The sequence below is a fragment of the Chrysemys picta genome, chromosome 13 (assembly GCF_011386835.1).
Source record: "Chrysemys picta bellii isolate R12L10 chromosome 13, ASM1138683v2, whole genome shotgun sequence".
NCBI classification, from domain to species: Eukaryota; Metazoa; Chordata; order Testudines; family Emydidae; genus Chrysemys; species Chrysemys picta.
This window is the reverse complement of record NC_088803.1, coordinates 24,516,857-24,532,296: the sequence shown is the minus strand read 5'-3', so window position 1 is coordinate 24,532,296 and position 15,440 is coordinate 24,516,857. Positions and strand designations below refer to the sequence as shown.

Genomic DNA, 15,440 nt, shown 5'->3' with positions numbered 1-15,440 from the left:
AGTTTAGATAATTTAAATGCAAACTACTGTGGTAAATCACAATCTACTATATACACCTCTACCTCGATATAACACTACCCGATATAACACGAATTCGGATACAACGCGATAAAGCAGTGCTCCAGGGGGGTGGGGCTGCGCACTCCAATGGATCAAAGCAAGTTCAATATAACGTGGTTTCACCTATAACGCGGTAAGATTTTTTGGCTCCCGAGGACAGCGTTATATTGAGGTAGAGGTGTACCTAAAAACAAAACTCTATTTAATAAAATATTTCACATATAACTCAGTTACTGGCCCTGTTATTACATTAATTCATTACAAAAAGCAGAAGTTCTACACACCTATATCATCATAACGTTCAACCCAGACCACAGACACCTTGGTTTCAGGTCCCATTGGTGGAATGGTCCGGCCCTGAGGCAACTTCTTTGATCTGGAAGTAGGACTGAGCTGTTTTGAAGAAGAGTAGAGTGGCATTTGCAAAATAATGAAAGTTAAATTAAACAAGCAACAATACTGTAGTCACTCTTAAAAGACATTTTTGGACATCAGAGAGACAAGAGGTGCACTGCTAGGAAGCACACGTGACAGCCACAAGATGGAGCTGTTGTTGTTTAGGCTACAGCTGCACTGTAATTGTCAGTCAATTATGAGCCATGATTTGGGTTTTTTTCCACACTTTGTTTATAATACTTATTTTTATTGCTTGGGAGGTTAACACTGAAATCTGTTGATGAACATCTCTCCATTTACTTTGTTGCTATTGTCTGAGGGCAAACCAACTGAACTAACATCCTGGTTCATGCATATAAACACCGTGACATACTCCTGTGCTAGTATGGAAGCCTACACATCATTCTTCGCAGCCCACAAGCTAGGATACTGCTCTGAAAATGGCAATGGGGCACTGTATCTTTCTTTTTATTTGTTAACTCAGCAAATTTGCTCTGGAGTGGTTGAGACAAAATTTTTCTTAATTCCCTCTACTGCAAACTCAATCTGGAATTGAAAGCTGACCAGAGTTCTTTCTGGCTCACGAATCATCAAAGATTCTGCATCAGTTACACATGTTCAGCCCCACTGAAAACAGACAGACACAGCTATAAGTAACGGAAGGTAGAATCTGATGCTACAGTGGGAATGTAGCTCATAACGCTGGGGATGATGTGTACAGCAGAATCCCGCTCCTTTTCCCATAACTACAGGGGATCAGCCGTGCTAATGGAAGCAAAAGGTAGTCACACTTATTTTAGTCACTACCGTATGACCACAGAAGCGTGGAGGAAGGCAGGAAGGAAGAGCAGGGGAATGGGCATCAGACCTTTTTAGTTCTCTTACTGTTTGAGCCACTAGCTCAAGTTACCCTCTTGTGCCTCATTGATTCCACTGTATAAGGACATTGCCCAGAGACAAAGTGAGATTCAAGGTTTTTAAGGTACTTTAAGATCCTATAATGAAGGTGCTAGGAAGGCAAAGAAGTGATATGAAAAATATTTCACACCTAATAAAAAAGTTTGACACCTCTCACCTATCAAACCTAAATGGTTTTATTTTAACCTTTCAGATACATAGACAGCCCTGTAACAGCAGAGGGGGAGATTTTCAAATGCATAAAAGGTAATTGGGCTCTTAACGCCCATTGACTTTCAAAGGAAGTCAGGTGCCCAACTGTCATTTGCCAATGAGTGCTTTGGACATTAGAAGAGATTGTGTTCTGAACTAAGTTATGGGCAAGGACCAGTTGGAAAATTCCATCAATTGGGTGTGTGTGTGTGTGTGTGTGTGTGTGTGTGTGCGCGCGTCCGCACACATGCTCTCTCCCCAGGGTTACCTGCCAATTATGTTTCTTAGGGAACCTATATTTTTATGCAAGAGTATCTAGCCCTTTGGGTTCCTGAAGGCAGTCATCAAAAGGTAAATGCAGATAGCAATGGCCTGGAATCTGCAGACACATGAGCTGGAGGCAGCAGCAGAGTTCTCATCATACTTGGAGCAGCTGGTACCATAGCTACAATATTACACTGAGATCACAAAGGAAAGAAGGCAGTAAAATGGGCATATTCCATGTATTCATGCAATAAGCATCTAGGACAAGATCACCAGGTGGGCTTGGCAGCAAGCTAGTCTTTCACATTTCCCTCTCCTATCATGTGCCACACTCTGGTTGTCATGCGACCTATACTTGTCTGTGACCAGCCACTGGGAAGTACTGTTCCGGCTCTCCTTGGCAGCTATTTCCCAGTGGTTTGAGATATTTGTATTCAGTCACTGCAACAACACACAGTCTACTAGATATAATTGCCTAGTTGTCAACATTAATCTTACCACTGTTGATTGTACCAGAATTATCCTGTTCTAGTGAAGTTGGATAAACCTGACACATCTTGGTGATCCTTCATTTGAAAGGATATTCTATCGTAATAAGGCTGCAAGTGTAAAACATGCAAAAAGTCTTCTGTCTCACTAATTTGGATAACTGATTATCTGACAATATGAACACTGCTTTTACCCTATTATTTTTAGACAGTAGCATTAGGCAGATGTTGATTCCCCCATTGTGATAGGCAGGGGTTAATGATTTTCTATAGAAATACATCCAGCAGCATCAAGACAATACTGATCAATGGACCTCATAATAAGGGTTTGGGGTATGAGAATCTAAAAGCAGGTAGTGCCATGCAGAACAGGCAATGTCAGGAATAATCTTGCCAGAGATCAACTGTCCCTGGTCATAGGCATTCAGACATCTCTCCATCGGTATGGTAGCAGCTAGTTCAGGGCCCAGTGCTGCAATCTGATCTGTGTGGGTGGGCAGGCAGGCTGGCAGACCCTTGCAGCCACAAGGAGCTCTACTGACTTCAATGGGGTTCTACTATCTACATGGATCAGATTACTGGATCTGGGCTTTATGAAGCGCATTTTGATTCTAGTCCTCCCCTTCAAATACCTTTAAAAGGTTAATTGGGCCTGGCAGTTTGCACATGCTCTCTTTAGCCAAGGAACATGTGCTTTTATTTTCAAAGTTTTCAGGCTGTTTGTGATATTTGGAGATTTAAAAGAAAGATCCACGTTTTTGAAAATAACGCTGATGTTTTTGGTCACATTATCTCTCAAAAATGGTCAGTCAGGAAACTTCAAACTTGTCAAATTCAAGAGTCCTTGAGGAGATGCAATATCACCTGAAGAGAACTGGAGGTTCAGGGTTGGAAAAACACAAAATTTAACCCTAACTTAGAATGTCCTGGCTTTCTAATGGTTTTAAAAAACACAAACTATAATGTTTGCTTACTGTCTCTACCTAAGCTCCAGTTTGGCCAAGACTCGTGCCCTGGAATATATGCTGCAATAAATATAACAATCATTTACCTCAGCTTCTAGCCTGTTACCTTGTCAAGTTCTCATAAGTTAAGCCGACTGGATCTGGACAGAATTGGTACACTAACACAACAACTAGTACAGTTGGGGTAAAAAAATTGCCTGTCTGCATCTCCTCCTGTTCTGGTTGTGTGTGGAATGAGGACAAATGTGGGCATTTCCTAACTCTAGGATCAGAATAAGTGTCAGCTCTATTCATTAGGAAGGACATATTCCTCCTCCTCATATTGCCCTGATCCCCCCTGGGATGACCAGCCTCCAGAGGGCAAGGAAGAATTGCATCTGCTTCCAGGCTTTAGTTACTGTAGCGACAACAAACTCTCTGTATGAGGTACTCACAAAGCGCCATGTTTAGCAGGCATTTGTTTTTAAGTGGATAAATACGTCAGATTGAAGTCCCTGTGCTTCTCATTGACTCAGGGTACTAGAGCCCTAAGGGCCCACTGAAGTCAGACCAACTTAAAGATGGAAGTTTCATATGATACTGCCTTACATAAAGAAATGTTCTCTGCAGACATTCCCTTGACAAATATACATGGAAGGCAATTGCAATTAGTTACATCATATGTTTTATCAGCTAATGCAATATGTACCTTAAAGCAGAATCAAGAAATTTTGTTTAAAATGGTTAAGTCCCAAATCAGTAACTGAATGTATGTTTAGATTTTGGGCCAGTGTTTCATATAAGGAATGTGTAATTTCTAAAAATCCTTCACTTACAAAGTTATGACAGGATTGGTTCTGTACCCACCATAAACAGAACTCTTCCGTGCTTGTAATTTCAGCTGTTGCAGGAGGACTCAGCACCCTGAACTCTACACATGTACTGTAACTAACATGAGATTTTAAACAGAGCAGGTGGGAAAAGCTTTGCAATTTCAATACATACCGGTCCATTCTGAATTTCTAGAAAATGGGTTAGAGTCTAACCAGTTTCATAAGAACAGCATGCCAATTTTCTTTGGACATATTTCAGGACTTTAGGATGTACACCAAGGGTTAGAATATTTAATCTACCTGCAGGGTTTTAAATATGTGTATAAATACGATGACCCAGCAGTCTCCTACTGCTACTGCAACTGTGGGCGTCAAAGTCAGAACAGAGACTCCAGTTTGCTGTTAATAATCACTAAGGCCTATTGATGAAGAGTTTCAAATACTAAAAAGCTGGATTACAAATATCAGGGCTATAAACATCTACTGTATTTTCTCTGTATTTGTTTAAAAACATAACAATTTGCACACAATACAGCCCTTTGCTGCAAATGATATGTTGCCTTACCCGCTGTGAGGAACTGAGATTGTCTGTATGATTGGGGAAGAGTTCAAGTGTCAGAGATGGCTGCTTTAGTATCCCAGGCAGAAGATCCATGTTAGAGTCACTTTCTTGGTCTGAGACATTGCTTTCCAATGAATCAGCTGAAAGACAAAGGAAGAGGAAAGAATTTTTTCCTTCTGGCAAAAAAGGCTAAAGTTTAAGATTCTGAAGTTAAATATGCCCATGATTACTCAGACCACACGGCAAGGCTACACATATTGCTAAAAATGGGACTGGGTGGAAAAAACATTCCAAATCCAACAAAGGGTGTTAAGAAGAAAGATAAGAGAAAATATCAAAAGCTTATTTCAAAGAAGCACTTGCCTTTTACAGAGCCCTCTAGCTGGTGTGTCATTAAGGGTATGTCTACGCTGCACAGTTGTCACCAAAACTTGTGTCTTTCGTGGGTACTTAAAGCCCCTCCCGCGAAAGACAAAAGTTTTGCCAACGCAAGCGGCAGTGTGAACAACAGCGGTCTCCTGCTGACAAAGCTTATGCCGCTCGTGGGGCTGGAAGTATTTTGTCAGCAAAAGCGCCGACAAAAATACCGCAAAAGAGCGTTCACACACGCTGACTTTTAGCGACAAAGCTGTGTCGACACAGCCTTGTCGCTAAAAGCTGCGTAGTGTAGACAAGCCCTTAGCTATCCTAGCAACCCCAGCCAGTCCCACAGAGAGTCAACACTTCAGTCAACAAAAACAAAGGCTGTTGAATAATCTAATAAGACCACCATGACACATGAGCGTTGTCCTTCATTAGGAGGTGATCAACGACCATAGATTTCTCTGCAGTCTTGAAGTTATGCACAGGTCTCAAGCCAGACTGATAAGGGACAGAGAAACTGTAGGAATCTAGGGGATAGTGAAGTTAGCCAGTCACTGCTAACCCGGTCATCCGCCCTTTTCCTTGGCAGTTTTCTAGACATGGAGGAAGTAGACAGCGCTTGATATCAGGAAAGATGGTATCTTGAGCAGACTCTAAACTGACTGGCACTTTGGCTTCACAAAGCAGGAGACCTTAGCAATCCTAGTTAACAATAGATCCAAGTTTCAGAGTAGCAGCCATGTTAGTCTGTATCCGCAAAAAAGAACAGGAGTACTTGTGGCACCTTAGAGACTAACAAATTTGTTAGTCTTTAAGGTGCCACAAATAGATCCAAGCGCTCTCTTCCCCCCCCCCCCTCCATTTTTCACCAGCCATGAATGGCAAGAGTCCATCTCCCAGATGGTAGAGAGAAGACCATTCACTACATTCAAAACTTTGGTCAGCAAAATGTAGGTGAAACTTGACCAAAGCCAGTAGTCTGTTTGCCACCTTTTGTTCTGACATTGCAAATCGTATTTGCAACACATACAGGATTTTCTTTCACTATTTATTTAGATTTACATAAAACAGAGTTAGTGCCTATCCAGATACTTTTAATGCTGTATATAAATCCCAACAGATCAGGTCTCACTGGAAATCTAAAGGTCAAGAGACCTACCTATTTAGGAATCTGAGGGTGGTGAATTGGCATGAGCTCTAAAATCCTGGGCCCCTCTCAGAGAATGCCCTGCCAGTGAGCCTGGGAGCTCTAGAAACTGAGAGAAGCTAAGATCACTAGGTATGGGGGTCTGCTTTTGATAATGTCCCATTAGGTTTCATGTTTCCTATGCAATACGATTTCTCATCCTCCAAGTCTAGCATTCTCTCATTTCTGAATTCATCTGAGATTTCATCTGGGTACTGGGGTGCAGCAGAGAAGCAGCTGGATGGAATGGGCAGGGTTGGTTTGTGTGGCAGCTGGATTAGGTGAAACTGTAGTTAGCAGGGTATGGGGTGGAAGGTTTGGGTGGAGAGGGAAGAGTGTGCATATGTATGCATACTCCAGTGGAGTGGGAACAGGCAGGATGAGAGATCTAAAGGGACCCCTGAGAGAGAAGCTGGGGATTGGGCCAACGGGAGCTAAGAGACAAGGTGTGTTCAGGGGAGGGGAGGGACATCTGGCGGTGCAGACAACAGCACAGCCATCCTTTGATCCAAGAGTGACTCCACTGCATATTTTGGGGTAAAGGGTTAGCAAATGCTCTAATTCTTAGAGCACATAATTAAGCATGTATTTCTCCATGCATGTCCTAGGGGCACATTATCCAAGAAAACCCCCACAAAGCAGTCCACTGCCTGTGGAGCTGTTCTGAACTCACTAGCTCAGCGGCCAGGTGCATATTGGAATCATAGCCACAATGAGGGGGTGCCATCCGCTATTCTACGACAAGGTCAGGAGACTGCACTCCTGCAGTGCAAACCTGAGTGGCAATTCAAGGCTTAGGCTCCATCATACGAAGGAGCAGGGAACAGATGATATTCCCACATCATGATTTCTTTAATTATACATTTTAGGAACCAATTTTGTAACAAAACACTTACAACTGACACTGCTAATTTGACCCTTCTCCCCCCTGCCCCCCACTACATTTATGTTGTCAAGAATCTGTATTTGGGGCTCTGCTTCTAACTGGGGCCTCTGGGTGCACCAGTAACATAAATGTTACATTATGTCTGTTAATCAAGTTCTGGGTCAAAGAAGGGCTATGTAAACAAAGTGTTTTTAAAGTACACATGGCATGTATACAGTGATCTTACTTAAGGACTCCACTGGGGAGGGAACAACGAATGCTATTTCTGTAAGGGCATCAGCATAATACAGAACCTTCTTCTGCCCATTGAATATGCTCGCTCCGATGTCTTCTGAAGAAACGATTTCATCTGAGAATGAAGAAACAAAAGTTAAGCCAAAAGAAAGCGCTTCACAACTCCTTACGCACTTCACCAGTAAAGGACTTGCAAGCACCAGGACTCAACTGGGATAAAGGAGTAAAAGAAAGAAGTTACTTAGTTAAGATGAAAGGCAAAGTGCACACTCAAATCTAGTTATTACCGTGTAACAACCACAGCCGTGGCAATCTTTAAGTTGCCTACTTATCCCCTTCTGTACTTGCTTACTAAGAGTACAATTAATCCATGGCCATATTGTAGTCTCCCCTCAGATATTTGTGGTCAGCTATGTCTCCTCCTCTGAATGAATGCCCTCAGCTCGCTAAACCTGCCCACTCATTTCCCACACGTTTCATCATTAATTCCTTTCCTCGGGTGGTCTCCAATTTATCTCTATTGACAGAAATGTGATGGCCAAATTGGAATTCAAGATTCCAGCTAATGCCTAGTCAGAGCACAGCAGAATGGTATCCTCACTTATTTGACACTGCATGTGTGACACCACTATTACTACAGCCCAATATACATACTAGCCTTTTTGCAGCAACACTGCATGGTTAGTCACTCAGTTATCATCTCATCTAAACTCTATACCAGGGCTGTGAGAGACATAGACCACAGACCAGATCCAGCCTGGAGGATGTATTTGTGGCTCTCATGACATTTAGGTGCCCCAGAATCTTGCCTTTACATTTAAAAAAGCTTTGAGCCCTCATAGTCGTAAAGAAACCCTTCCAAAGGTGAACCAAGTGTAAACCAACACACCGATGTCTGCCAAAGTCTCCGGACAGCCTGATACAATAGCTCTGAGGGGTGTGAACTGCCACGTTCTCCAATCATCTCATTGGAGCACCAGCACTAAAGCCCAAGAATACTTCAGCCTCCACACTGCATTGCTGATCATTTGAGCTGACAGGAAAATGGATGGGAATGAAGCCAGCAGGGAAGTGAGAGTTGCTGCTGGGAAGGAAGAGCAGAATGAAGAACAAAGAACTCTCACAAAGAAGGAAAAAGGAAGAAAAATAGGAGGAGAGAGAGAGGGCAGTGGTCTAAAGGCAGCAATTTTTTCCACTGAATTATACTGAATGTTACAAAAAAGGACTAAATATTAAACATAATTACTACATATAGGCTGCATTCTCCCATTGCTCTCTCCTCAAACACGCACTGACATCAGTGTGGGAGTCTGCTGTGGAACTAAGGGAGTATGAAGTCCTGAATTTATATCCTGGCCAATGGACCATAAATAAACAAGGAATCCGATCCTCGCATCATAATGAATTTGACACTCCTATATGATACTTCTGAGTAGCCAATATTACCCTAGTCTATATTTTTGCTATTCCTTTTAAATTGAGATTTGATCAAGATGAATTTAATAGCTTTACAGCCAGTTTCTCAAGTCACACAGTACTTTAATCCTGTCCACTGAGACACATGGAGTCTCCTTCCTTGGAGGTTTTTAAGGCCCGGCTTGACAAAGCCCTGGCTGGGATGATTTAGTTGGGAATTGGTCCTGCTTTGAGCAGGGGGTTGGACTAGATGACCTCTTGAGGTCCCTTCCAACCCTGATATTCTATGATTCTACATGTCAAACCTCTGATTCTACCTGAATATTTGCTTGTATCACGTCACATTACACTCCACCCTCCAGATTGTTAATTAAAATATTGAACAGGCATGGATGCAGGGTTGATCTGACTCAATATCTGCTCTCAACAGTACACAAGACCATTATTGTTCTGTACTTCAGGTCTGTGCACTTCAGACTTAACTTTAAATAAATAGCATAATTAAAAAGAAAAAGTCTTGTGTATAATAAAAGCTGTACACTAAATACTAGCAAATGTAGGCAGACTTATACGGAAAGAAACAAGATTTAAAGTGGTCCAAGTAATTAGTACATCCTGAAGCAAGAAATTTAAACAGACTATGCATTCTGAAAGAGCTACAGAGTTACAATTCACTAAACAAGTACCAGATCTTACCTTGCTCGGGACATTCTTCATCACTGCAACTGTTAATGGACCAACTTGTTGAAACATGCCCAGTCCAACCAGGGTGCTTTCCCACATCTACGGCCCAGCCAAGAGATAGTAAGAATTCTAGGAAGTGTGGCTGAACATTTCTGGAAGACTCTACATTCTTCAGAATCTGCAACATATTCCAATTCACAATATGAACAGAAAGCTGGAGGAGGCAGTTTTCATTGAATTTTTCTGAACAGCAAATGTGGTGCTGACAAAACATCCTCTAGTCATCCCTAGAGCAGTACAGCCTTGGCCACATTACTCAGGTTCCTCAGTCTGGTTTTAAAGAAGCTATCTCTATGAGTGACAATAGTTCAGTCTCCCTGACTCTTTCATTTCCCTTTGCTGAGGCTGAGGGAGCCAATTACAAGTTGGTGACTTCTTTGCTTTGTTTTGAGCAACACTGACATTTCCCACTCATTCCAGACAGGCCGCAGGGCCGCAATCCTGCAACGAACGCATCAAGAACAGACCTTTGTGCCAAACACAATGCCTCATTTAGTTCTGGGGTCTTTCTATGCAAATCTCATTGCAGGACTGAGGCAGAGAGATGTCCGGTGCCAATTAACCACTGCTGACCTGGATGAAACCTGAACAGTGATGTAAAGGCAAGGCCCCATGTCTTACACAGCGCATTAGACTGAAAAGAATGCAACAGGAGCTATAGACCTGTCCCCTTCACTCTCTCCTCCTGATCCTGTGCTGTATTATCAGTATGAAGTTCCTTGCTTATTCTTAGTCTTGGAAGGATTAGATTTTTAAATCAGTAAACTTTCACCACACACAGAGAAACTGATGAAAAAGTATTTCCACAGATGATCATCGAAATTTACAGTCAGGCAAAGTAAGAAAAATGGTGCTTGAGAACTCAGTTTGATTTAGGAATATTGACATTGTGTATTTTGATACGTTGACAATGTGTGTTTTAATGGTTATAAAGGTTTAACTTCTTTGAATCTCAATGTCAGCTGCCATTAATTGCCCGCAACTGAAAATGTAAATAAAGAAAATGCTATAAAAATGCTGAAAATGCATAATTTTGTGCAACTGTGAAAATTTAAATCTATTTCACAAATGCTTAAAAATAAACATTGATATTATCCATCAAAACTATACATAAAAATCTAATTCTGCCATGCCTTGTTATTTTGAGTCTGAGTTCAGTTTTACTCTCCCCTCCATGCCCAGTTCCACAGGTTTTGTATAGAACACACGAAGAGCTGCATTTTAGGTATCACTGAGGCCAGGTGGAGGTTTTGAAAAGCGTATAGGTCTGCAGTATTCATACAGCGTTAGCACACAGGGCCCCAGTGTGCTAGGGACTGTACAACCAGAACTAAGTGCTTACAGTGTCAGTAAGAGCCTCCTTGCACCCACCCATCCCAAGAGCCCCATTTCACCCTATCCAACAACAGATACACACATTACACTGAGGGCGTTGTTAGCATGATCAGCAGCGAGAGTGTTAATGTTAACACTCAGTGTTATGGTTCAGCCTCACTGATGTGAGAGTTCATGAGTCTCAGAAGTATTGTTCTGGGCCATCTGTTAACTAAGGCATAGAAATCCATTCAGTTGTGTTTCTCGTTCACATCAGAAAGGCTGATCTTCAGAGCTCTAAATAAGGCTAGAGATGTTTTTAAGGAAAATTTACATTCTGGAGCATAACTACGTGGCTATTTTAAAAAAATTGCTATTATGCAGCCATTTCCATTTGCCTGGATAAATAATTACATCATACATGAGGCCCTACCAAAAGGCGAAAGAAGATAACGGGTACTAATAACGCTGCCCATAAAGACGAGACACAAGATCAGTCAGGTTGGAAAACTGTTAGTTGTCTGAAGTGTGTAGCATCTGGTAATACATTGTTATCACTGTGCTTCCTTTTAATGAAAGCTCAAGATTTGTTTAGGCCTAGAGAGTCAGAATTGTGAACACATTTCCAGATATAGAAATGAGCACACATTTGCACATGCACATGGATGGTTTCCTGTGTATGTGGCGTTACTATAGTTAAGCATGCTAATGTTATTATTGCATACCACAACTAGGCAAGCAAATGCAACTCAGAAGATCAGGTTTTAATGACGCAGACTTTACAGGTATTTTAATGGCTCTGTTATCACATATGGACTATATCCACAAAAAATTTTATTTTGATACAGATAGACCTCTGAAAAAACAATGTAGTAACATACTGTTTCTCAGCAATGTCCTATTTTAGTGTACCTTTATGCAGCTGTTTACCCAATGTGTTTCTCATAGAACCTGTTCTTACACTGATTCAGACTGCATAATCTACTTTCAAAGAGTACTGAATACACGTTAAATTGCTGATATGTACCTATAAATCCATGAGAGAAGTGATATACAGAAGCTGTACACAGACTCAAGTGAAAGCTAATTTTTCCTTAAAGTGTAGATTTTTCCAATTCCTAAATATTTCAATTATATTCCACAGTTTGGACTGGTTGCATGCTTGCCTAAAACCAACCACAAAATTAAATAATATATTTAGATAAAGGTGATTACAACCCCCTACCATATGCCAGCACATAATGCTGCTCATTACTACTTCAATTTACTATTCTGCCTCTGTAGCACTACTACAACAATATGTTTTTTCTGGGTACTTTTCATATCAGTGATTTTCAAGGACACTGTTGCGTGTGTATGGTGCTGTGTTCTACAGCATTTGTGCATTACGACAGATTCAACGCTGTTCTGTAATAGAACATGAATACTGTATGTGACCTGATTATAATTATTATAATTATTGGAATAAGAACATGAGTACTTGTGGCACCTTAGATTAACATATTTATTTGGAATGTGTACTGTATGCATATTGGGTTAATTCAATAGCAGGATGATCAAGAAATGTGGGCAAGAAGGAGGACAACAGCCCAGATAACTGCCCCTCAGCAAACACCCGGGACTATTGACTCGAACACTATTACCCCACCCCGCAACCTCACCCCCATGCACAAACACTCCTGCTGAGTTACCCAAACTGGTTTAACTGGGCTCAGAAAATACAGGAGAAGAGAACTTTGGCCTGAATTAAGAGAGACTCTCAGGGAGGGGAAAGGTGAACCCAGACTCTAGAGGCGAGGGGTCTAAAGGAAGTTACACCTAGCAGGGTCCCCATAAGAGGATGGTGTAGGCCAGGGGTCTCAAACTCAAAATGACTACGAGGGCCACATGAGGACTAGTACATTGGCCCAAGGGCCGCATTTACTGACACCTCCCCCTGACAGCCCCGCCCCCACTCCACCCCTTCCATGAGGCCCCGCCCCGCCTCTTCCCACCCCTTCCCTGAAATCCCCACCCCAACTCCGCCCCCTTCCTGCCCCCAGGGGGTGCAGGAGGGGTGTGGCGGGGGCTCAGGGCAGGGAGTTGGGCTGTGGGGTGCAGGAGGGGTGAGGGGTACGGCAGGGGGTCAGGGTGCAGCATGCGGCAGGGGGCTCAGGGCAGGGGGTCGGGGTGCAGCAGGGGGCTCAGGGCAGTGGGTTGGGGTGCAGGAGGAGTGCAGGGTGCAACAGGGATTCAGGGTGCAGGAGGGGTGCAGCAGGGGGCTCAGGGCAGGGGGTCAGGGTGCAGGAGGGGTGCAGGGTGCAGCAGGGGTTCCGGGTGAAGGGTGCAGCAGGGGGCTCGAGGCAGTGGGTTGGGGTGTGGAGTGCAGCAGGGGGCTCAGGGCAGTGGGTCGGGGTGCAGGAAGGGTGCAGGGTGCTCAGGGCAGGGGGTTGGAGTGTGGGATGCAGCAGGGGGTCAGAGTGCAGCAGGGGTCTCAGGGCAGTGGGTTGGGGTGCAGGAGGGGTGCCGGGTACGGCAGGGGGTTCAGATACAGGAGGTGTTCGGGGGGTGGGCTCCGGCTCGACGCGCACCGGGGGCAGGGCAGACTCCCTGCCTGCCTGCCTGCCCTGCCCCCGCGCCACTCCGGGAAGACGACGGAACCTGGGGAAGGAGGGGCGCAGAGGTGTGTGTGGCTGTTGCTTCAGGCACCGCCCCAAGCAGCTCCCATTGGCCGTGAAGCGGAACAGCCACACACAGTCCAGCACCCCTCCTTCCCAGGTTCCGTCGGCTTCCCGGAGCGGTGTGGGGCAGGGCAGGCAGGGAACCTGCCCTGCCCCCAGTGCGCGTCAGGCCGGAGCCACTATAGGTAAATGCTGAGGGAGGGCGGGGGGGCCGTGAGCAGCTCGCGGGCCGCAGAAAATAACCCCCCGGGCCGCGTGTTTGAGACCCCTGGTGTAGGCCTTTGTTGTTTCAAAACCTTTTCTCTTATATTATGCTTTGTTCCTACGGTTAAGATAAAACAATACTTCGTTTTAAGAAGCTTTTTGGAGTCACTGATTTACTGCTATTTACACGCTCCAAAATGGAAAAACTTTAGAGAGGGAGTCCAGTTGGACGTGCTGGACAAACATGGTTAATGCACAGGGTACTGTAGCCTAAGACACAATCTAAGAGTGGGAGAATCACAGGTTTCCATCCCAGGAAAGGAAAAACTGTATGAGGCCTAACACTTGTGGGGGTGCAATCAGAGGAGTCAGAGCTGCGAACAGGACATGTGCATCTAAGGCTACAGAAACAATTTTATATTGTGCTATTTGAAAAGAGGATATGGTCACCATAAAGACAAACCATGGGACAATTTTAATGAAACTGGTGGAGAGAGGAATAAGTTATATGCCATCCTGGCCCCTTATTCTGCAGGGCTGATTAACCTGGAGGGAGGGCCAACAGTGCTGCTGCTATCTGTCCTCCCTCAGAACCTGCAGTAGCAACAAATTTGAAGGGGGTAAATTCCCCCCAAGAACAGAAAAAAACCCCTCTCCAGCTAGCTCAAAGAGCTCCCTTCACTTGCTGTAGAGAGTAAAAACAACTGGGTAATGTCAGCCAGCTAGCATTTCAGAGGCAATAACTTCACTTGGTCTTTGCTCTGATCTTGTCCCTCTGCAGATAGGGCTCAGCCACTCATCTAGGCTAGCACTGGATAACACCGGAGAAGGGGTTACATTTTATCTTAAGTATCAGAGGGGTGTTAGTCTGGATCTGTAAAAAGCAACAGAGAGTCCTGTGGCACCTTAAAGACTAACAGATGTACTGGAGCATAAGCTTTCCTGGGTGAATACCCACTTTGTCAGACGCATGTCATACCCATTTTTTTATTAACTTGGCTTTGATCACCATGACTTAATGCACGTTAGGTGATTCAGGAAATCAAGTACATTACCTGAAGACCCCAGGGAATACCCAAAACCTTTGGATAATTAGGGGTACTAGCGCTACAGAGTCTGAAACAGTGTGCTTAGGGCCTCCTACCCTACCACCAAACATCAAAGTCTACAGAATTGACCCCACAATTATAGACTGCTGGTTGGGCTCCTGAAGACTGTCCAGCTCTGCAGGATTATGGTTTCTACTAAGAAATCTTTATCTGCCTAAGCTCATAAAAATGCATGGATCAGAGCAACTGGCTCAGCAGGAATAAGGTACTTTAACTTGCATGCCTTAGCCCTATTTTATCATACTAAGATGCCTGGCCTGGGAAAAGCCAGCCAGACAGGCTTTCTACACCCAAACCTCATTTATCTGAAAGGTTGTCAGGTGGCATGACCCTGGTTTCAGGTAACAGTTACAATATGTTCCACTCGTGCGTTTTAAGATAAACAAGGTTGTGCTGCATTTTGTTAGCTAAGCATTTCCAAGCTTATAAGATGTGGCGAGAGTGCCTGGAGTAAACCAATTAGTTCTGTGGCAGACAGCTACATTTACACTACATACAGTGTGGAGTACACAGGGAATGAGGGGAAGGCACTATAAAAATGTCTCCTTAGGGTGACTTTATACACTCTCTTTTATAATCGTGGGTTTCCAAGGTACAGTTCAGATGCAAGGATGTCGCTATTAGGCTCTGCAGTCCTCTAGCCTGATACTCTCACTACTGATAAAAT

General features: G+C 43.7%; 1 protein-coding gene across 11 annotated transcripts in view; it reads right to left on the bottom strand.

Annotated features, from left to right (window-relative positions):
- Nucleotides 1–15,440, bottom strand: part of RALGAPB (Ral GTPase activating protein non-catalytic subunit beta) — a 136,233-nt gene that overhangs the window by 13,617 nt on the left and 107,176 nt on the right. For 9 of the 11 annotated variants that reach the window (XM_005295442.5, XM_008168152.4, XM_005295443.5 and 6 more), the window contains 4 exons: nt 9,439–9,604; nt 7,319–7,441; nt 4,661–4,797; nt 345–453 (listed from right to left, as the gene is read on the bottom strand). In XM_005295442.5, coding sequence (XP_005295499.2) covers nt 345–453; nt 4,661–4,797; nt 7,319–7,441; nt 9,439–9,604 — 535 coding nt within the window. Of the gene's footprint in view, nt 1–344; nt 454–4,660; nt 4,798–7,318; nt 7,442–8,215; nt 8,408–9,438; nt 9,605–15,440 lie in introns of those variants that run through there. The other 2 variants (XR_010592446.1, XR_006175551.2) reach the window with 2 other exon arrangements.